The sequence below is a fragment of the Papio anubis genome, chromosome 8 (genome assembly GCF_008728515.1).
Source record: "Papio anubis isolate 15944 chromosome 8, Panubis1.0, whole genome shotgun sequence".
Taxonomy (NCBI): Eukaryota; Metazoa; Chordata; class Mammalia; order Primates; family Cercopithecidae; genus Papio; species Papio anubis.
The window spans coordinates 46,081,039-46,105,806 of NC_044983.1; the positions used below are offsets into that span (position 1 = coordinate 46,081,039).

The 24,768-nt window shown below is 35.2% G+C and overlaps 1 protein-coding gene across 1 annotated transcript in view; it reads left to right on the forward strand.

The window, feature by feature from the left end:
• SNTG1 (syntrophin gamma 1) overlaps nucleotides 1-24,768 on the forward strand; it is an 895,276-nt gene that overhangs the window by 767,278 nt on the left and 103,230 nt on the right. Inside the window, exons 13-14 of the mRNA XM_031669313.1 lie at nucleotides 19,708-19,860; nucleotides 24,017-24,109. Coding sequence (XP_031525173.1) covers nucleotides 19,708-19,860; nucleotides 24,017-24,109 — 246 coding nt within the window. The remainder of the gene's footprint in view (nucleotides 1-19,707; nucleotides 19,861-24,016; nucleotides 24,110-24,768) is intronic.

The following is a 24,768-nucleotide window of genomic DNA, read 5'->3' on the forward strand; positions in this document are numbered from 1 at the left end:
CCATCCTGGCTAACACGGTGAAACCCCGTCTCTACTTAAAAAAAAATACAGAAAACTAGCCAGGCGTGGTGGTGGGTGCCCGTAGTCCCAGCTACTCGGGAGGCTGAGACAGGAGAATGGCGTAAACCCGGGAGGCGGAGCTTGCAGTGAGTTGAGATCCGGCCACTGCACTCCAGCCTGGGCAACAGAGAGAGACTCCGTCTCAAAAAAAAAAAAAAAAAAAAGAAGAACAAAAGCATGGTTGTGGTCAATGTATTCTCTGCTTATCATAAACGTAGGAAAATAACCTTGCTTTTGCTCCAGGAGATTGGTTAATGTATTTGTTTCTGAATGAGGTAAATGCTAGTGAAATGAGAGACATTGCCAGAAAGAACTATGCCATTTAAACTACCAGTCCTCCAGGGTAATAATGGTGTCCAGGAGTTCATCCATTATCTACCTTATAAAAGCCCCTTTGCCCCCATAGATTTCCAAGCCTAAAATTGCTAATCTTTGAATATGTTTTCTAACTCTGATAATACAAAAAACTGTGGAAGGTGGTTATATTTTTTAAAAAATGTATTTTACCTGTAAATTTCAGAATCTCTGAGTTTTCAATATTTGAACTTGTTTGTCATTTGGCCTTTTCAAACCTTAATTTTTTCAAAGGCAGAATGGAAAATGAAATAATATCCATAAAAACATTTCATACTCTAATAATATAATATAAATGATATTCTTCAAATAGAAAATACTATTGTTAACAGGAACAATAAATACATATCTATAGAGATCAGTATTTGTATTTATGCAGCTATTTTAAGCTAGCATAGAATTCATACACTTTTTGGGCACACATACACATACAGCACTTGATCTCTAGAGGTACACATACAGCACATGATCTCTATAGAATGGAGGAAGAGTCAGATTTATCTACATAGTACACAATTCTGGTGAGCGTGTTTTCACTTCAATGTGAATACTATTAGCTAATTGTGTTAAAAGATGAAGTCTTCTCGTCTCTGCCTTATATACATTGTATTCTACCATGCAACATCACACAATATCACACTGTATGTGTGTGTGTGCATTCTTAGGTGCATGGGTACCACAACATGTACAGGATTCATTGTTAGATATGATCTAGTTTTGTAATAGTAGTCTATTTCAATTATGGTTAATATTATAGTTATTAGTCACATTATGAGATATTAGTAATATTATGGACTACTTAGTATGTTCAAGTCACTTTTTCTAAGTGACACACATCAATCAATTCTTTTAATCTTCACAGGAACCTTAAGGCAGGTACTATCAGGCAGTATCATCTCCTGTTGAAAATGCCTACACTAATTCTTAGAGAGATAAAAGGAGTGGTCAAAAGTGGCATTCAAACTCAAGCTGAATGCCTCCTAAACTAACGTTTTTAATTTTTAGGCCAAGTATTAATAGCTTCTAAAGTGGGAAAGTTGTCAATGTGCTTGAGACCTATTTCCCTCATTAGATACATTAAATTATAGCCATCTTTGGTGGATTACTATAAAGATTAAACTAGAGATGGTATTTGAAGAATATATCAATTTATATAAGGGATTATAGTTTCTTAAGAAGAAGGAGGAAATTTAAACTTGTATTCTCCTTTCTTTTTCTCAGATAAAGCAACTAAAACTCAGAAATAAAGAATTAATTTGTATATATTAATGTTCATTTGATTTTTTAAATAATGTTTAAAATATCCCAAATGTAATGTTTTATTTACAATTATTTAAAAATTTATTTAAAATTAATAATTGTAAAAATAAGTTACTTTCTTCAGTAGTTGAAAATGTTTTCACATATAAAGTGGTTTTATGCAATCAAAGTTGTCAGCTTGAAATAGACAATTATAAGTAATAGAAATAGACTGTGAAATAGACTATTGTAAGCTTCCTGGTAAACAAATAGCAAAAATCTGCATGACCTGCACAAAATAAACATGAAACAAATTCAAAACATATGACTATATAAAACCGTGAAACCACAAAAAAAGACAGCAAGAGATGAAAAATGAAAAAATTCTATGAAATAAACAAAAAAACACATAAAACAACTAAGTAGCAGTAGTAAATCCTTAACTATCAATGCTCATCTTGATTAGAAATGAAATAAATTTTCTAATAAATGAATGAATGGATAAAAACAAAACCCAACTATACGCTGATTGCAATACATGTACCTCCCTTTTAAGGACACACATGGAAGAAATAGAAAAAGACATTCCATGCAAATAGAAACTAAAAAGAATCAGATGTGGCAATACTTGTCTTAAACAAAGCAGATGTTGAATCAAAAACTATAAAAAGAGACAAAGAAGAACATTATATAGTGATAAAAGGGTAAGTTCTTTAAGAGTATGTAACAATTGTAGATATATAAATGCACCCAACAGTAGAGCACCTAAATATATAAAGCTAATATTAAAGGATCTGGAAAGAGAGATGAATTGCAATATAATAATTATAGAGGCTTCAAAATTGGACAGATCACCCAGACAGAAAATTAATAAGAAAATATTGGATTTGAATTAACACCTTAGACCAAATGGACCTAATAGACATTTGTAGAACATTCCACTTAACAGCAACAGAATGCACATTCTGCTCAAGCACACATGGGATATTCTCCAAGATAAATCATTTAAGCCACAAGACAAGTCTCAGCAAATTTATGAAGATTAAAATCATATCAAGTACTTTTTTCAACCTCAGTAATATGAAACTAGAAATCAATAGCAGTAAGAATTTTATAAATTCACAAATATATGAATATTAAATGACATGCTCCTGAACAACCAATGGGTCATTGATAAAATTAAAAGATACATTTAAAAATTTCTTGAGACAAATGAAAATGAAAACATAACATACCAAAACCTGTGGGATACAGAAAAGCAAATCTTACAAGGAAGTTTATATCAACAACCACCTACACTACAAAAGAAGAAAGATTTCATATAAGTAACCTAATGTTACACCTCAAAAAACCAGTAAAGCAAGAGGAAACAGTCCAAAATTATTAGAAGGAAGAAAATAATAAAAATAAATAAATAAATGAATTAGAGACTAGAAAAGAAAGATCAAGGAAATGAAGAGTTTTTTTTTTGAAAAATATATCACATTCACAATCTTTAGCTAAATTAAGAAAAATATAAAAGACTCAAACAAATAAAATCAGCAATTAAAAATGAAACATTACATCTGATACCACAGAAATACAGAGGATCATAAGCAAATTTACGAAAAGGTATATGACAACAAATTAGATAACCTAGAGGAAATGAATGCATTCTGGGACACATACAACCTACTAAGAGTAAATGCTGAATAAATAAAAATCTGAAGAGACCATCAATGAGTGAGGATACTGAATTAGTAATAAGAAATCTCCCATCAAAGAAAAGTCCAAGGCCTGATGGCCTCACTGTTGAATTCTATCAAACATTTTTAAAAGAACTGATGCCAATTCTCTACCAATTACTCTGAATAATTCATGAAGTAACACTTCCAAACTTTTTTTATGAGGATAGCATTACCCTGATACTAAAGGCAAAGACATCACAAGAAAAGAAAATTATAGGCCAACACACTTTATAAACATAACTGTGAAAATACTCAACATAATACTAGCCAAACAAATTCAACAACACATTAAAATAATCATTTACCATGATCAAGTGGGATTTATCCTTGGAATGCAAGGATGGTTCAACATTTGCAAATTAATAAATGGGATACACCACATTAATGAAATGAAGGACAAATATCATATAATCATTTTATAAAACACAAAGCATTTGGCAAAATTCAACAGTCTTTTATGATTAAAAAAGAACTGCCAACAGATTAGTTATAAAAGAAATGTACTTCAACACAATAAAGGCCATATATGACAAGCCAAAAACCAACATTATTCTCAACAAGGAAAAGTTGAAAGCATCTCCTGTAAGACCTGAAACAAGACAAGAATGTCCACTATCACCACTCCTATTCATTACAGTGTTGAAGATCCAAGCCAGAGAAATTAGGCAAGAGGAAGAAATAAACGGCATACAAACTGAAAAAGAAAACGCTAAATTGTCCTTGTTTGCAGGTGACATGATCTTATATGTTAAGAAAACCCCAAGGTCCTCCCACTCACTCACACACAAAAAAACTGTTAGAAATAGAAACAAATTTAGTAAAGTTGCAGGATACAATATCAACACAAAAATTAGTAGTGTTTCTTTACATTAACAACCAATGTTTTTAAAAAAAATCAAAAGAACAATACCATTTATAATAGATACACAAAATGCTTAGCAATATGCTGTTTCTGACAGTCAAGTATAGTTTATTTACTGAGTAGATAAGCCAAAATATTAATAGTTATTATTCCTAAATGAAGGAATTATGAGTGAGTTTTAATTTTTGTCTTTGTTTTCTGTTTCTTATTTATTTATTTATTTATTTATACTTAGGAAGTACAAGTGTAATTTCTTGCATGCATATATTTTGTAGTGGTGAAATGTGAGCTTCTAGTGCACCAGTTACCCAAATAGGTAAATTTTTAACCTTTACCTGTCTTCCACCTTCTTACCTTTTGAAGTCTTCAATGTCAGTTATTCCATTCTATATGTCCAGACTTACCCATTGTTTAGTTCCCACTTATAGGTGAAGATATACAGTATTTGACTTTCTGTTTCTGAGTTATTTCATTTAGGATAATGGCCTCCAGTTCCATCAATGTTGCTGCAAAAGACATAATTGTATTCTTTTCAATGGATGAGTAGTATTGAAATATATATATGTGTGTGTATATATATAATTTTTATTATTCAACACATAGGTTGATTCTATATGTTTGCTATTGTGAATAGTGCTGTGATAAACATAAGTGCAGGTCTTGCTTTGATAAAATGGTTTCTTTTACTTTGGGTATATACCCAGTAGTGGAATTGCTAGATTGAATGGTAGTTATATTTTTATTTTGTTGAGGAATCTCCATGTTGTTTTCCATAAAGGTTGTACTAATGTACCTTTCCACCAACAGTGTATAAGCATTTCCTTTACTCTACATCTTCATGAAATCTGTTGTTTTATGACATTTTAGTAATAGCCATTCTGACTGGGATAAGATAGTGTCTCATTGTGATTTAAATTTGAATTTATCTTATGATTAGTGATGTTGAGCATTTTTTCATATGTCTCATGGTCACTTGTATGTTTTCTTTTGACAAAACGTCTGTTCATGCCAATGCCCACTTTTTAATGGGGCTGTTTTCTTCTTGTTGAGTTGTCTGAGTTCCTCATATATTCTGAATATTAGCCCTCTCTTAGTTGCATGATTTGAAAATTTTTTTTCTCATTCTTAGGTTGTATATTTACTTTGTCAGTTATTTCTTTTGATTTGAGAAGTTTTTAATTTAATGAAGTCCTATTTGCCTATTTTTGTTTTCTTTGAGGACTTGGTCATAAAATCTTTGCCTAGGCCAATGTACAGAAGATGTCCCTAGGTTTTCTTCTAGGATATTAATAGTTTCAAGTCTTATGGTCTTTAATTCACCTTAAGTTAATTTTGTTATATGGTGAGTGATAGGAATCTGGTTTCATTTACTGCATATGGCCACCCAATTTTCCTAGCACCATTTATGATAGAAAATGTCCCTTACTCAGTGTATATTTTTGTTGACTTTGACAAAGTTCACGTGGCTGTAGGTATATGGCTTTATTTCTGAGATCTCTTTTTTGTTTCATTGATCTATTTGTCTGTTTTTACGCCAGTACCATGCTATTTTGCTTACTATAGACATCTTGTATTATTTGAAGTCAGGTAATGTGATGCCTCCAGCTTTGCTATTTTTGTTTATGATTGCTTTGGCTAATTTGGGGTCTTTGGGGATTCCATATCAATTTTAGAATTTACAATTTTCTAATCTGTGAAAAATGGCATTGGTAATTTGATAGGCATTGCATTGAAATTGTAAATTGTTTTGGGAAATATGGTCATTTTAACAGTATTAATTCTATTGATCCATGAGTATGGGCTGTTTTGTCATTTGTTTGTATCAACTATAATTTCTTTTATCAGTGTTTTGTAGTTTTTCTTGTGGAATTCTTTCACAGCCTTGCTTAAATATATTTCTGGATTTTTTTGGAAGTTATTATAAATAAGATTGCCCTCCTTTCAACTGCATTATTGTTGCTGTATAGAAAAGCTACAGATTTTTGTATGTTAATTTTGTATTATGAAACTTTATTGAATGTATTTATCAAATCTAAAACTTTTTTGGTGTAGTCTTTAGATTTTTTGAGATACCTGATTATATCATCAGCAAACAAGGATAATTGACTTCCTGTTTTCCAATTTGGGTGCCTTTGGTTTATTTTTGTTGCCTAATTGTTCTGTCTAGTACTATATTACTGTGTTAAATAGGAGTGTTAAGAGTGGACATCCCTCTCATATTCCAGTTCTTATGGGGAATGTTTCAACTTCTCCATTTTCACTATGATGTTGACTGTGGGTTTGTCATATATGACCTTTATTATTATTATTATTATTTTTTTATTTTTTTATTTCTTTTTATTTTTTACTTTATTTATTATTATTATACTTTAAGTTGTAGGGTACATGTGCATAATGTGCAGGTTTGTTACATATGTATACTTGTGCCATGTTGGTCTGCTGCACCCATCAACTCGTCATTTACATCAGGTATAACTCCCAATGCAATCCCTCCCCCCTCTCCCCTCCCCATGATAGGCCCCGGTGTGTGATGTTCCCCTTCCTGAGTCCAAGTGATCTCATTGTTCAGTTCCCACCTATGAGTGAGAACATGCGGTGTTTGGTTTTCTGTTCTTGTGATAGTTTGCTAAGAATGATGGTTTCCAGCTGCATCCATGTCCCTACAAAGGACGCAAACTCATCCTTTTTTATGGCTGCATAGTATTCCATGGTGTATATGTGCCACATTTTCTTAATCCAATCTGTCACTGATGGACATTTGGGTTGATTCCAAGTCTTTGCTATTGTGAATAGTGGTGCAATAAACATACGTGTGCATGTGTCTTTATAGCAGCATAATGTATAATCCTTTGGGTATATCCCCAGTAATGGGATGGCTGGGTCATATGGTACATCTAGTTCTAGATCCTTGAGGAATCGCCATACTGTTTTCCATAATGGTTGAACTAGTTTACAATCCCACCAACAGTGTAAAAGTGTTCCTATTTCTCCACATCCTCTCTAGCACCTGTTGTTTCCTGACTTTTTAATGATCGCCATTCTAACTGGTGTGAGATGGTATCTCATTGTGGTTTGATTTGCATTTCTCTGATGGCCAGTGATGATGAGCATTTTTTCATATGTCTGTTGGCTGTATGAATGTCTTCTTTTGAGAAATGTCTGTTCATATCCTTTGCCCACTTTTTGATGGGGTTGTTTGTTTTTTTCTTGTAAATTTGTTTGAGTTCTTTGTAGGTTCTGGATATTAACCCTTTGTCAGATGAGTAGATTGCAAAAATTTTCTCCCATTCTGTAGGTTGCCTGTTCACTCTGATGGTAGTTTCTTTTGCTGTGCAGAAGCTCCTTAGTTTAATTAGATCCCATTTGTCAATTTTAGCTTTTGCTGCCGTTGCTTTTGGTGTTTTAGACATGAAGTCTTTGCCCATGCCTATGTCCTGAATGGTACTACCTAGGTTTTCCTCTAGGATTTTTATGGTATTAGGTCTAACATTTAAGTCTCTAATCCATCTTGAATTAATTTTCGTATAAGGAGTAAGGAAAGGATCCAGTTTCAGCTTTCTACTGATGGCTAGCCAATTTTCCCAGCACCATTTATTAAATAGGGAATCCTTTCCCCATTTCTTGTTTTTCTCAGGTTTGTCAAAGATCAGATGGCTGTAGATGTGTGGTATTATTTCTGAGGACTCTGTTCTGTTCCATTGGTCTATATCTCTGTTTTGGTACCAGTACCATGCTGTTTTGGTTACTGTAGCCTTGTAGTATAGTTTGAAGTCAGGTAGCGTGATGCCTCCAGCTTTGTTCTTTTGACTTAGGATTGTCTTGGAGATGCGGGCTCATTTTTGGTTCCATATGAACTTTAAAGCAGTTTTTTCCAATTCTGTGAAGAAACTCATTGGTAGCTTGATGGGGATGGCATTGAATCTATAAATTACCTTGGGCAGTAAGGCCATTTTCACGATATTGATTCTTCCTATCCATGAGCATGGTATGTTCTTCCATTTGTTTGTGTCCTCTTTTATTTCACTGAGCAGTGGTTTGTAGTTCTCCTTGAAGAGGTCCTTTACATCCCTTGTAAGTTGGATTCCTAGGTATTTGATTCTCTTTGAAGCAATTGTGAATGGAAGTTCATTCATGATTTGGCTCTGTGTTTGTCTGTTATTGGTGTATAAGAATGCTTGTGATTTTTGCACATTAATTTTGTATCCTGAGACTTTGCTGAAGTTGCTTATCAGCTTAAGGAGATTTTGGGCTGAGACAATGGGGTTTTCTAAATATACAATCATGTCATCTGCAAACAGGGACAATTTGACTTCTTCTTTTCCTAACTGAATACCCCTGATTTCTTTCTCTTGCCTAATTGCCCTAGCCAGAACTTCCAACACTATGTTGAATAGGAGTGGTGAGAGAGGGCATCCCTGTCTTGTGCCAGTTTTCAAAGGGAATTTTTCCAGTTTTTGCCCATTCAGTATGATATTGGCTGTGGGTTTGTCATAAATAGCTCTTATTATTTTGAGGTACGTTCCATCAATACCAAATTTATTGAGCGTTTTTAGCATGAAGGGCTGTTGAATTTTGTCAAAAGCCTTTTCTGCATCTATTGAAATAATCATGTGGTTCTTGTCTTTGGTTCTGTTTATATGCTGGATTATGTTTATTGATTTGCAAATGTTGAACCAGCCTTGCATCCCAGGGATGAAGCCCACTTGATCATGGTGGATAAGCTTTTTGATGTGTTGTTGAATCCGGTTTGCCAGTATTTTATTGAGGATTTTTGCATCGATGTTCATCAGGGATATTGGTCTAAAATTCTCTTTTTTTGTTGTGTCTCCACCAGGCTTTGGTATCAGGATGATGTTGGCCTCATAAAATGAGTTAGGAAGGATTCCCTCTTTTTCTATTGATTGGAATAGTTTCAGAAGGAATGGTACCAACTCCTCCTTATACCTCTGGTAGAATTCAGCTGTGAATCCATCTGGTCCTGGACTTTTTTTGGTTGGTAGGCTATTAATTATTGCCTCAATTTCAGAGCCTACTATTGGTCTATTCAGGGATTCAACTTCTTCCTGGTTTAGTCTTGGAAGAGTGTAAGTGTCCAGGAAATTATCCATTTCTTCTAGGTTTTCCAGTTTATTTGCGTAGAGGTGTTTATAGTATTCTCTGATGGTAGTTTGTATTTCTGTGGGGTCGGTGGTGATATCCCCTTTATCATTTTTAATTGCGTCGATTTGATTCTTCTCTCTTTTCTTCTTTATTAGTCTTGCTAGTGGTCTGTCAATTTTGTTGATCTTTTCAAAAAACCAACTCCTGGATTCATTGATTTTTTGGAGGGTTTTTTGTTTCTCTATCTCCTTCAGTTCTGCTCTGATCTTAGTTATTTCTTGCCTTCTGCTAGCTTTCGAATGTGTTTGCTCTTGCTTCTCTAGTTCTTTTAATTGCGATGTTAGAGTGTCAATATTTGATCTTTCCTGCTTTCTCTTGTGGGCATTTAGTGCTATAAATTTCCCTCTACACACTGCTTTAAATGTGTCCCAGAGATTCTGGTATGTTGTATCTTTGTTCTCATTGGTTTCAAAGAACATCTTTATTTCTGCCTTCATTTCATTGTGTACCCAGTAGTCACTCAGGAGCAGGTTGTTCAGTTTCCATGTAGTTGAGCGGTTTTGATTGAGTTTCTTAGTCCTGAGTTCTAGTTTGATTGCACTGTGGTCTGAGAGACAGTTTGTTATAATTTCTGTTCTTGTACATTTGCTGAGGAGTGCTTTACTTCCAATTATATGGTCAATTTTGGAGTAAGTACGATGTGGTGCTGAGAAGAATGTATATTCTGCTGATTTGTGGTGGAGAGTTCTATAGATGTCTATTAGGTCTGCTTGCTGCAGAGATGAGTTCAATTCCTGGATATCCTTGTTAACTTTCTGTATTGTTGATCTGTCTAATGTTGACAGTGGAGTGTTGAAGTCTCCCATTATTATTGTATGGGAGTCTAAGTCTCTTTGTAAGTCTCTAAGGACTTGCTTTATGAATCTGGGTGCTCCTGTATTGGGTGCATATATATTTAGGATAGTTAGCTCTTCCTGTTGAATTGATCCCTTTACCATTATGTAATCGCCTTCTTTGTCTCTTTTGATCTTTGGTGGTTTAAAGTCTGTTTTATCAGAGACTAGGATTGCAACCCCTGCTTTTTTTTGTTCTCCATTTGCTTGGTAAATCTTCCTCCATCCCTTTATTTTGAGCCTATGTATGTCTCTGCGTGTGAGATGGGTCTCCTGAATACAGCAGACTGATGGGTCTTGACTCTTTATCCAGTTTGCCAGTCTGTGTCTTTTCATTGGAGCATTTAGTCCATTTACATTTAAGGTTAAGATTGTTATGTGTGAACTTGATCCTGCCATTATGATATTAACTGGTTATTTTGCTCGTTAGTTGATGCAGTTTCTTCCTAGCCTCGATGGTCTTTACATTTTGGCATGTTTTTGCAATGGCTGGTACCGGTTGTTCCTTTCCATGTTGAGTGCTTCCTTCAGGGTCTCTTGTAAGGCAGGCCTAGTGGTGACAAAATCTCTAAGCATTTGCTTATCTGTAAAGGATTTTATTTCTCCTTCACTTATGAAACTTAGTTTGGCTGGATATGAAATTCTGGGTTGAAAATTCTTTTCTTTAAGAATGTTGAATATTGGCCCCCACTCTCTTCTGGCTTGGAGAGTTTCTGCCGAGAGATCTGCTGTTAGTCTGATGGGCTTCCCTTTGTGGGTAACCCGACCTTTCTCTCTGGCTGCCCTTAAGATTTTTTCCTTCATTTCAACTTTGGTGAATCTGGCAATTATGTGTCTTGGAGTTGCTCTTCTCGAGGAGTATCTTTGTGGCGTTCTCTGTATTTCCTGGATTTGAATGTTGGCCTGCCCTACTAGGTTGGGGAAGTTCTCCTGGACGATATCCTGAAGAGTGTTTTCCAACTTGGTTCCATTTTCTCCCTCACTTTCAGACACCCCAATCAGACGTAGATTTGGTCTTTTTACATAATCCCATACTTCTTGCAGGCTTTGTTCATCTCTTTTTCTTCTTTTTTCTTTTGGTTTCTCTTCTCGCTTCATTTCATTCATTTGATCCTCAATCGCTGATACTCTTTCTTCCAGTTGATCGAGTCGGTTACTGAAGCTTGTGCATTTGTCACGTATTTCTCGTGTCATGGTTTTCATCTCTTTCATTTCGTTTATGACCTTCTCTGCATTAATTAGTCTAGCCGTCAATTCTTCCACTTTTTTTTCAAGATTTTTAGTTTCTTTGCGCTGGGTACGTTATTCCTCCTTTAGCTCTGAGAAATTTGATGGACTGAAGCCTTCTTCTCTCATCTCGTCAAAGTCATTCTCCGTCCAGCTTTGATCCGTTGCTGGCGATGAGTTGCGCTCTTTTGCCGGGGGAGATGTGCTCTTATTTTTTGAATTTCCAGCTTTTCTGCCCTGCTTTTTCCCCATCTTTGTGGTTTTATCTGCCTCTGGTCTTTGATGATGGTGATGTACTGATGGGGTTTTGGTGTAGGTGTCCTTCCTGTTTGATAGTTTTCCTTCTAACAGTCAGGACCCTCAGCTGTAGGTCTGTTGGAGATTGCTTGAGGTCCACTCCAGACCCTGTTTGCCTGGGTATCAGCAGCAGAGGCTGCAGAAGATAGAATATTTCTGAACAGCGAGTGTACCTGTCTGATTCTTGCTTTGGAAGCTTCCTCTCAGGGGTGTACTCCACCCTGTGAGGTGTGGGGTGTCAGACTGCCCCTAGTGGGGGATGTCTCCCAGTTAGGCTACTCATGGGTCAGGGACCCACCTGAGCAGGCAGTCTGTCCCTTCTCAGATCTCAACCTCCGTGTTGGGAGATCCACTGCTCTCTTCAAAGCTGTCAGACAGAGTCGTTTGCGTCTGCAGAGGTTTCTGCTGCTTTTTTGTTGTTGTTGTTGTTGTTGTTGTTGTGTAGCTGTGCCCTGTCCCCAGAGGTGGAGTCTACAGAGACAGGCAGGTTTCCTTGAGCTGCTGTGAGCTCCACCCAGTTGGAGCTTCCCAGCAGCTTTCTTTACCTACTTAAGCCTCAGCAATGGCAGGCGCCCCTCCCCCAGCCTCGCTGCTGCCTTGCCGGTAGATCACAGACTGCTGTGCTAGCAATGAGGGAGGCTCCGTGGGCGTGGGACCCTCCCGGCCAGGTGTGGGATATGATCTCCTGGTGTGCCTGTTTGCTTAAAGCACAATATTGGGGTGGGAGTTACCCGATTTTCCAGGTGTTGTGTGTCTCAGTTCCGCTAGCTAGGAAAAGGGATTCCCTTCCCCCTTGCGCTTCCCAGGTGAGGCCATGCCTCGCCCTGCTTCAGCACTCGCTGGTCGGGCTGCAGCAGCTGACCAGCACCGATCGTCCGGCACTCCCCAGTGAGATGAACCCAGTACCTCAGTTGAAAATGCAGAAATCACCGGTCTTCTTTGTCGCTCGCGCTGGGAGTTGGAGACTGGAGCTGTTCCTATTCGGCCATCTTGCTCCGCCCCCGACCTTTATTATTTTGAGGTATGTTCCTTCTATGCCTCATTTGTTGAGGGTTTTGAGATTGTGCTCTTAGGAAGCAATGTTGAATTTTACAAAATTCTTTTTCTGTGTCTATTAAGATGATCATATGATTTTTGGTCTTAATTCTGTTTAGGTAATGTATGGCATTTATTTGTTTGTATATGTTGAATCATTCTTGCATTTCTGGTGTAAAATTGAGTTGATCATGATGTAATATCTTTTTGATGTGTTGGATTTAATTTGCTGAGAATTTGTTGAGATTTTTTATATCTGTGTTAATTAGGGATATATGTCTGTAGTTTTATTTTTTTTGTTGTTGTGTTTCTGCCTGACTTTGGTATCAGGGTGATATAGTTTGTATAATAAGTTAGGGAGAAATTCCTTTTCAATTTTTTTGAAGGGTTTCAGGAGTATTGGCACCAGTTCTTCCTTGTACATTTGCTAGAATTTGGATGCGAATCCATCTGTCCCTGGGATTTTCTTTGTTGGGAGGTTTTTCTTAGTTGGGAGATTTTTTTTATTGGATTTAAAATCCAATGTTGTTATTTGTCTATTCAAGGTTTCTATTTCTTCCTGATTCAATCTTAGGAGGTAGTAAGTTTTCAGGAATTTGTCCATTTCCTCTAGATTTTCTAGTTTGTGAGTATATAAGGATAAAGGTGTGGACTCAGTACTGCTACCTTGGCCAAGAGGAGTGAGATCTGATTTTCTCTCATGCCCCAGTTTTGGTGGGGCCCACCACCTTCTCAACTATGCCAGTAGGTTTGGATATTCACTTAGTTAGTGTAGTTTGCTTCTAGTTGTCAACACAAGCTGCCCCAGGCCTTAGGAGTCACTGCTCAGTCCAACACCATACCTCCCAAGCAAATCCCCTCCTGCTCTGGCAGGGGAAGGGGTGAAGTGAAAGATAGGATGAGCCTGGTTCCAACATGCCAATGGCTGGAGCCCATGATGTAGTTGATTATCAGTTCCAGCTGAGGGAACCTCTTCCCTGCTTGAGAACCAGATCCCCAGGATACAGTTAGAGTGTATTTAATGCCAAAGTCTGCCACTGCTGCTAGTTTTCAGGACTGTGCACAGCTTGCAAAGAGCTAGGATCAAGAATGGTGTTCTGTTGTAGGTTCCCAGGTCCCAGAGCAGGTACTTCTTACGGTCTCCCAGCCACTCCCCAAGGTAGATCTAGGGCTTAGAAAAGTCATGGTGCTCTACTGTGGCCTGAATTACATGAATCTATAGTGGGAAAGTGGACCACAGAGAGATACTCACTCACCCTCTCCCGTACTGGGAATTTACTGTCTTCTCATTTTCAGCCAGTCCCAGCCACACAGGCTGACTGCTCTTCTTTTTCTGGTCAGATTCTGGAGTTTCTTCATGTGTTTCTGTTTAACTCCTGTGTTCTCTCTTGGATAATACGTTTGTAAACAAAAAAAGTGACTGAGGTGGATCTTAATCAATTAGAGGTTTATTTTGCCAAGGTTGAGAACATGACTGGGAAAAAGAAACACAAATCACAAGGAGATCTGGACCCTGTGCTTTTTTAAAAAAAGGGTTCTGGGAACTTCAATATTTAACAGGAAAAAGCAAGCAGGAGGAAGAAGAAAGAACAAAAGTCTGGGTAGGCAAAGAAATAATGATCTTATTCATGTGCAGAAAAGCTACATTTTACGTAAAGTAAAGCAAACATGAAATTACAGCTTTTTGGGAATGAAAGGAAGGGAGTTTTTTCATGACTCACTACCTAAGCTTAGCCCTTTGGTATAGTGAGTTTGGGGTCCCAATATTTGATTTTGCTTTCATATGTGCGAAGTGTGATTGTCTACACATCATTGTTACTCTTCTAAGTGGACGAAGTACCCTGGAAAAGCATCTAGTCAGGTATCTTGAAAAAAAACCTGTTGTTTCTTTGTAATACTGCTTTATACATCTGAGAGGTCTCCAATGAAGGACAGCATATGGTTATTGGTCTAGAGAAAGTGTTCAGGGGACTTGGAACAAATCTAACAAAATAGAAGATACTTCTGGAGAAGTGAGAAAATTGAGAAAAATGCAAAAAATGTGTTCTTGTTGTGTTTAGCTATTATTATTATCATTACCATTATTAAATGATACTTTCCAATTGACAAAAAAGTATTCTGGAGACTATTGTTTCTACTCGGGTATAAGTCACACTTTGACAAAAGAGAAATGCATGCAGAGAGCAAGCCATGGAGGGCAAGTTAGGAAATGATACAAATATTTATCTATATTTATTTTATTGAATCAACACTGATAACAGAAATACTCAACATTAATTAAGTACTTCCAAGTATTAGAGACTAAGCAAATAATTAAACCTAGTATCTTATTTAATCATCAGATCAATTAATTATTTCCACTTTAGTGATGAGTGAAGGAAGCTATTATATGGTAATGAACTTGCCAAAGATTACCTACTAATAAATAAAAGAGAGGAGATTCAAATCCAGACAGAATTTTGAAGCTAGAGCTTTTATTCTTATCACCTTCTTACAGCTCCTGCATGCGTGTGAGTGAGAGAATGAGGGTGAGAAAGAGGAATATATACATTCTTACTTATACCTATGTGAATAATCATGTGTGAATACTCCTTATTATACTAATACTTCTAGTCAATGCCAGCCTCTAAGAGTATGTTATTTAGTTTTTCAGACACATATATATACATATATATATATATAAAAAATTGCTTGCATATAACTTGATAATGACTGCAACCATAAAGGAACACAATCTTTTGAAATGTTATAGGCAGCAAAAGTAGAAACTCTAGTAAGAGAAATCTAGTGTCAATGATTTTACATGATTACTTTGAAAGTAGACCTTTAAAATGATTGAGCTATAGTCACTTTTCACTGAATTTCTGATAAAGGATCTTCTGCTTTTTCTGAACTTTCTACTCTTCCCACTCATCCACTCTTAGCCATCTAAAACTTACCGTCTATGCTGCCTCCTTCTCACTTGAAACTCTCCAATATATTTTCCTGGCAGGTGCATTCTGTGAATTTCTTAGCAGGATCATCTGGTCTTTTAAAGGCTTGCATCACATTGCTCTTGCATTTGTCTTTAAGTCCTTGATAGTACTACAGTCTCTCCCTACAATACAACTTTCCCCCTCCTACTTTACCTCAAGATGATTTATGGCTCCTTATTCTGCTTCCTTAGCATGTTACCTCTATAGCACTGTCATATGCTCATTATTTTAACATATTTCTCTCCCTCACTAAAATGAGACCTGGGTGCTCAGATGCAATTTGTGGTATGAGTCAGCTCATGAGAAGTATCTTATAAATAACAATAGGAAATTGCAAGAAGTTTTCAGATATGCTGAAACTGTATTTGCAGAGTTGATTAGAGGATCCTTTGTCTGAGAGAGAGTCACCACTTGGGTAATACAACAGAAGATCTTAAATTGAGTTTTAAAAGAGTAAAGGAGAAAAGTTTTGCCAAGAGAATAGAAAATCTTACATGAAGGCCATTTTAAGATCCTATTGCTACATGTGATTTATGAAAAGGAAAAAACACCAAATTTTTCTGACTAATAATGACATTAGATAACATTTTTATTATAATGTAGATTAAGGCCAATTTAATAAACCATAAAATTGGCAAAGTTTCTGGAAACTGCAATGTTGAGTTACAGTTTTTGTGCCAATTTATCAATTTAAAAAGCTAATGTAGATGTTGAAACATCTGCAGTATAAAGAGAGGGCATACTAAAATTTTTGCTATGTAGCTTGTCATTATACTGTGTTCAAGTCCAAAATTTATAACCAGACCAATCATCCCATGTCTTTCCCTAGCTTTAGCTCTCAATGTTTCTGCCACCTTTTTTTTTTTTTTTTTTTTTTTTTGGATTTCTGAAGTGCCTCACTTGGTCTCAACCAGCCCCATCCACTCTCTGGAAAGAACACCCTTTTTCTATACTTTATCTTTAATCTTCTACTCATTTTCAGTTACTGTTTAAAATTTATTTCCTAGAGAACATTCCTCTGGCTTTTCAATGTATTGTGATGTAATACTTTCTTCTTCCTCTACCTCTTCCTGCACAGCTGCTTCTTCTGTGTCTCCTCCTCCTCCTCCTCCTCGTCCTCCTCCTCCTCCTCCTCCTCCTTCTTCTTCTTCTTCTTCTTCTTCTGCTTCTGCTTCTGCTTCTGCTTCTCCTTCTCCTTCTCCTTCTTCCATTTTTGAGATGGAGTTTCCCTTTTGTTGCCCATGCTGAAGTGCAGTGGCACAGTCTTGGCTCACTGTAACCTCCCTGTCCAGGTTCAAGTGATTCTCCTGCCTCAGCTTCCTGCATAGCTGGAATTACAGGCATGTGCCACCACATCTGGCTAATTTTTGTATTTTTAGTAGAGATGGGGTTTCACGATATTGGACAGGCTGATCTGGAACTCCCGATCTCAAGTTAACTGCCTGCCTCAGGCTCCCAAAGTGCTGGGATTACAGATGTGTGAGCCACCGCCCCCAGCCTCTTATTTTTTTTTATAATGGCACTTACAATAATTTGTACTAAAATATTTACTTGTGTGGTTATTATCTCTCTTTGTTGCCTCCATAGACATTATAACCCCAAAACTGCTAAAAAGTATTTATAATTTATCATTGGATTGTACTCACAAAAATATTATGTTTTCATTTTTTTCTCCTTTCAGACAGAGTAGGAAAATCAATAAGCACAGCATTTATCATCATTTTAGCTTTCTGAGCATCTACTGGCAACAAGGGTCAGAGCTAAATTCTACAACCCTGAAAGTAACTGCCTTCCATTAGCTCTCTTCCAGAGATTATAAGACTGCAAATGGGAAACAAAGAAAATAGTTATTATTTTTTAAACACTTGCCAAAGCAGAGAATTCCATCTAGTATTTTGGGTGTTTAATAATGATACACTTACATCCCTCCTTAGGAGAAATGATTACAGATACCAGTGATTAACCCTGTGACAGTTTTCAGTACACTGCATATATACAGCATATATAGAGTCATGAGTCATTTAATGATCGAGATATATTTTAGGAAATGCCTCTCAGTTAGATGGTTCCACTGTTGTGCGAACACCACAGAATTTGCTTACACAACCTGAGACATCATAACCTACTGCATAGCTAGGTTATACAGTACAGCCCATTGCTCCTAGGTTGAATAGCTGTATAGCATATGAATATACTGAATACTGTAGGCAAAAGTAACACAATGGTAAGTAGTTGTTTAAACACATCTACACATAGAAAAAGTAAAGTAAAAGTACAGTCTAAAAGATTTTGAAAACATGATACACAGGTACAGGACACTTACCATGAATGGAGCTTGCAGGATGGAAGTTGCTGTAGGTGAGTCAGTGAGTGAGTGGTGAGTGAATGTGAAGGCCTAGGCTGTTACTGTACAGCACTATAGACTTTATAAACACTGAACACTTAGGCTATACTACATTTATAAAAAATAATGTTTTTCTTCAATAATAAATTAACCTTAGCTTACTGTAATATATTTTACTTTACAAACTTAATTTTTTCAACTTTGGACTTTTTTGTAAAAGTGCTTAGCTTAAAACAAACGTGTTATGCAGCTGTACAAAATTATTCTATATCCTTATTCTCTACTTTTTTTTCTACTTTTAAATTTAAACATGTATTTTTTATTTTTGACTTTTTAAAATTTTTTTTAAAAAAATAAGACAGAAAAACACACATGAGCCTTGTTCTACACAGAGTCAGGATGTCCAATATCACTGTCTTCCACCATCACATCTTGTCCCACTGTAAGATCTTCAGGGGCAATAACACGCATGCAGCTGTCATCTCTGATGGTAATGATGCTGCCATCTGGATACCTTCTGAGAAACTGCCTGAGCCTGTTTTATAGTTAACTATTTTTTTTAATAAATACAAGGAGTACACTAAAAAATTCAATAAAACTATAATACAGTAAATACATAAACCAGTAGCATAGTCTTTCTTATCATAATTATTATGTAGCATATATCATAATCATATGTGCCAGACTTATATAGCTGTCAGCACAGCAGGTTTGTTTATACCAGCATGACCACAAACACATGAGTAATGCATTGCTCTATGACACTACAACGGCTATGACATTGCTAGAGAATAGGAATTTTTCAGCTCCATTATAACCTTATAGGATCACTGTTGAATATACAGTTTATCATTAACCGAATCGTCCTTATGCGGCACATGACTGTATTTAAAATGCTATATGTGACATGTTGCATTGAGTTACTCTATTTCATAAATTATTTGCTTCATTTTTTTTTCTTATGTTAAAATCTCTTAAATTGGAATACATGTAAATTTGTGAATACTTTAGTTGAAAATTCCTTGTAAGACCAAGAAATTGTTAGCATCAAAGTCATCTTTTTGATACAATGAAATACAGTTACACAAGTAAGGTAAATAATATGTTTTTTTAAAGTAATATTAGTGCTGTAGACAAATTAGACTCATTTTCTTTTTCATTTCTCATGGAGAAGAATATTTCAGTTTGCTTATAAAGTTCCTTAAAATTTACAAACATGTTCAAAGCATTATTTAATTTCAATATCATAACATTTATGTAAGGAAGGGAAGAGTTAGTGTGTCACCCCTTTGAACAGTAATAAACCAAGTCTTGTATGTTAAATGCTTTGGTGGTTATATTGTTGGTAAGAGTTGAAGCCAGAAACCCTAACTTCTATTTTACGGACATGCTTCAGTGTAAAGACAGAGAAGTCATGTGTTAGTTATTGGCTTTGAAGCCCGGAGTTCTGGAATAATTTGTAATGAAGACATGGTGAATTCACAGAGTGTTATCTTTTTACCTGTGGCTTCCACACCTTGCTCCAGTCAGGAATGGCCAGGTTAGCAATGTGAAGTGATGTGTGCCAGCCTGTGTAACTCCAGGTTTTCACCAGGACAGTGACCTGCTGGACCGACGGAAACACTGCTTCACCGTGCAGTCTGAGTCTGGGGAGGACCTGTACTTCTCAGTAGAGCTGGAAAGTGACCTCGCCCAGTGGGAAAGAGCGTTCCAGACAGCAACCTTTCTAGAAGTAGAACGGATACAGGTGAGAGTCTGTGGGACCGCAGGATGTGTGGCTCGCTCAGATGTATGTCCACTTCCCTAGAATTCTAATACCATTCCAAAGTAGTGTAAAAGTCCAGTTCCAGGAGTCTTGACCTCAAATACATTCCATAATTAGTCATTTTTATTTAGTGACGAGTAATACAACTCTGAATAAAATTTTAATTTTTCCACAACTTGATCTTTCCAGGCTATTTCCTACTACTAATCAAAAATATATTTCTAATTTTAATTAGACATTACTCTGACTTAAATCTAATATAGAAAATACTCTAATTTAATTAATTGTTGACAAGGTCACTTCCTGTTCTCCAAATATGACCTCCTAATTTCCAATCTGTTGGCATCATTTACTCACAATGCTCTTTCTTCTAGAAAACCTTCCCTTTGCCTCCATCCTTCAAAGCCTTATAGAGGTTTTGAAACTTTTTATCAAAGGTCATATCATCCAGGAACATGTTCCTGATTTCCGGCCCACCATGCCTAATGCTTGCCAATACTCCTCCTACAATTATCCTGTTCAAACAACTCTTCTTCTCACTTTTGAACACGATATAACATACTTGTCTTTTTTTTTTTTTTTTTTACAGAAAAGAAAATGCAAACTAATCAATTTCATTCATACTATTCGTGAAAAGCAATTACATTTTTACTTAAAATCATTAACACATATAAGAACAAAAATCATAAAACTGATACATCTGATTGGAAATACAATTATAGGAAATAGATTTTAAAATAGCATAGTTTAGTGATAAAATTTATACCATATTTTCTACTTATTTATAGCAGCATCCATAAGATTCTTCCATTTATTTGTCTTTTCTTTAAGGGTTGCTCACACTCAGTCTGTTTTGTATTGCAGTGACATGTGCTTGTTATTCCCTGCACTAAATTATAGATTGTTTGGAATTATCTTATTCATGTGCCAACCATGGTCCAGTGCATTTTGCACATGATGAGTAGTCAACAGATATTTATTGAACTTTGTTTCTTAACTGTGAAGTTATACACTAGATCAAACTTTATAGAGCCCTCAGCCTCTGTCTTCACAAGAACATTGAATGAAACAGCCTCCCAAAGTTGGTTCTGTGGCTGACCTCAAACAGACCTGTGGACAAACTGAAAGGTTATCATGCGCTTGCCACATGCAAATGGATCCATAGAGCAAGGACCTAAATACACACATGGACACTTAATTATGAAAACAAATACGGTGAATAATCTAGCATTGACTATTCTGGAAAGTTTACTTAAAATAGGATTGTTGGATACATATATTTTGAACATGTTGAACTGATTTCTATTTTCTGACCACAAACCTCTGTAGTCAACACATCAAGTTGTACCAGTATGTCATTACAATCAGAGGAAAAGGACAGAAAGAAAACTCCAATTATAGTTTTTTTAATTGTTCAGCTGACTCTTTTCAATAACTCTGCTTTTATCTTCATGCATCTAAAAAGTCTTAAATAGCTAAAAAAATAGTTTCCACAATTAGCTCATAGAACCTCAATTCAAAAAAATATATATTATATCAAAAATGGAAACAAAAATATATTAAATATGATTTTTATTCCAAGTCAAGGTCCAAGACCATTTAAAGCATTAAAATATAATTTAATGGAATGCAAGTTGACAGTTTTGTTATTCAAATTTATACTTTCAGGTTTTCAAAATTATTATTTCTCTACAACAGTCCGCTTTGCTTGGAAACAACTACATGGTAATTTTAACATTTTGGTTCCAATTTAGTATTTTATTTTAAGTCTCCTGATATTTATAAATTAGATAGAGATAAAATCTTTGAATCTGGGCGTTGTGTTCTGTAAACTGATATTCACTGAAATACATTGGACTATCTCCTTGCCCATTCACAATGCCAGTGTAAGATACATGTCAGAAGTGAAAGGTAAAATATTTAATGTCTTCTTAGCTTTTAGTTGTTCTACAGATTTTATAACTTTTTTTGTTTACTATATGAGAAATCAATGGCTGAACACCTTTGTAGTGTTACTTTCAAAATTCAAGATGTGAATATATTTACGTGAAGAACCTTACATGTTTTTCTTCTATATTCTTAATTCATCACTTCCATTAAAGTTGGTAAGGAATTAAATAAAGAAGGAACATAAGTTCTGTTGTAAAACAAGCAGAAAAAAAAGTAATGAATTGACTTTCGAAGTGTTTCTCATTTAAACTTCCTTAAAAAGGATAATTTATTTATTGATTTTTCTCTGTATAATTTGTTTTTAAGGAAACAAATTAAACAACAAATTAAATATTTCAATATTAAACATATGTTAACTATACTCATGATATGCTATTAATATTATAAATGATAGAACTTGAGGCTATATATAAATTGAGACTTCAATGAGTCTCAATTTATAGCGCATCTGTTTCAATTTAATGATTATTGAGAAAAATCTAATTTAATTTGTAATGCTGAACTTAATAGAAAAATTTTAATATGCTGCACCGAATTTATTTTCACCTGACATTTTCTTGTTTAAATGACAGTCCTTGAAATTAGCAAACTATTATGTCTAAATTAGGAAAAAATTTTATAGCCTTAAACATTCCTTAATGTTGATAATAGTTTTAATAAAGTGCTAATGGGTGGATGTAAGCATGCACAATGCTCATGTATTAAACAAATATAATTACTCCCCAAAATGGGCTTTTGAGGCCCATTAAGTATGTTCTTTAGTCTGCTTGTTTTTAAAAAAAGTAACTCCAATAATAATTTTGCATCATTATAATTTTTCTATGCTAATAAGGCTTAAACACAAGAATGTAATTTTTGGTGAAGGCAACTTGATGTATTTAGTTATGATTACATTCAGAATGGGATTCAATTAGTGCAGTTTTACATACGGTATTGTAAAAAAAATACAATGTAAGGATAGGTATTAAAAATTTACTTCAGATAAACTTCTCTTCCTTTTTTTCTTCTCTCTCTTTGTCTCTGTCTCTACTTCTCTCTCGTCTTGTACATGAATCACAGATATTTTTCATGATTGGAATATCCCACCATGATTTAAAATTAAATGCAAATAAAACTGGCTTATAGATGTAACAATACATCGTGGCATATATAAACCTCAAGTTTTTATTTCATATTTGATTTATATCCTGTTTTCTTTATATTTTGGTATCCATATTTAATATGAAAAATTAGGCTGGGCACAGGGGCTCACGCCTGTAATCCCAGCACTTTGGGAGGCTGAGGTGGGTGGATCATGAGGTCAGGTGTTTGAGACCAGCCTGGCCAAGATGGTGAAACCCCATCTCTACTAAAAATACAAAAATTTGCCAGGCACAGTGGCAGATGACTCTAGTCCCAGCTACTTGGAAGCTGAAGCAAGAGAATTGCTTGAACCCAAGAGGCAGAGATTACAGTGAGCTGACATTGTGCCACTATACTCTAGCCTGGGTGACAGAGCAAGACTCTATTTCAAAAAAAAAAAGAAAAAAGAAAAATTATAATATTATCTGACCTCACTGTGAAAGTAATTACTTGTTGATTTTTAAAAATTGTCTGTAGTTCTAAATAAATAAATTGGAAAGTGGTACATATCTGTAGGAATATCTTGTGCAACATTGAAGAACAGAGAAAGACTCTTAAGATCAAGATCTACTCTTTTGGCTTGGTTACTAAATTTGTATTTGTGTGCATGAGAATGTGGTTTAATAATATCTATAACATTGATATCCTGAGAATTCAAGACAGTGCTATTTAACAATAGTTATCTTTCTGTTTAATGAAAATGGTTGGCTACAGTAAATAACGACTTAACATAAACTTGTCTACACCTAAAACTTTTTATATACAACCTTTATTGTAAATACAGCAAAAACCAACAGTGTAGCACAATGTAAAGACAAAACTAGAGAGAGCAGGATTGGAAACTTGGCCACGCATACACCTTGGCAAGTTAAAAATAAAACCCAACACTCTCAGCTTCTGTTTCGTTAACATTAAAATGTTGATAATCCTCCCTTCTTTATCCAATTATTGTTAATATTAAATTAGGTATTGTATGAAGTACTTACTGCAGAAGCTGTCACATAGTTCTTAATATTAATATTGCATCAATAACATGAAAAGTAACAATACTTTCTGTTCTACCTAGTGCAAGACCTATGCATGTGTGCTAGAAAGTCATCTAATGGGACTCACAATTGACTTCAGCACAGGATTTATCTGCTTTGATGCTGCAACAAAGGTAATGTGTTAAGGTCAACTCTGAGAAATATGCTGCAAACATTCTAATTCAAGGATGATTTAAATGCCTCATAACTCCTTTCAGCATTTTAATTGTAATCATATGTCCGATTTAAGATCCTCGTTTTTGTTAATGGAAATTAAATTATGCTTCAATCTGAAAAAAAGTTTGAATTTTTAATAAAACAAACGTAGTACCACAAAACTGTAACTATATGAAAGTAAATATTTCTTTATAAGTCTATCTATGTATGTGTCTATCTATCAATCATTTTCCTGTTTTTTAAAGATATGACTTTATAATTGAAGGGACATTTTCTTCCCCAAAAAGCAATTAAAAAAAAAAAATGTTTCTTTATACTTTACCTGCATCAACTTCTGCAAGACAAAAAGAAGGAAAACATGTTGTTTTTTAAAATATATATATATATAGCTGACATGTTAAAATTATTGAATGGTGAAAATTTAAAGTTTAGAGTCTAGCCAGGGAGTAGGACTTTTATAAACACTTGACTTAATAAGGATTATGCACTATGAGGTGCTCTTTTCCCAAAGTATATATCTCTGGGAGTGATGCACATTGAATGAGAGAGGGTGCCTACTCACCCAATCATACCTAAAAAAAATCCAATTTTGATTATGATGGAATGACAAATGACA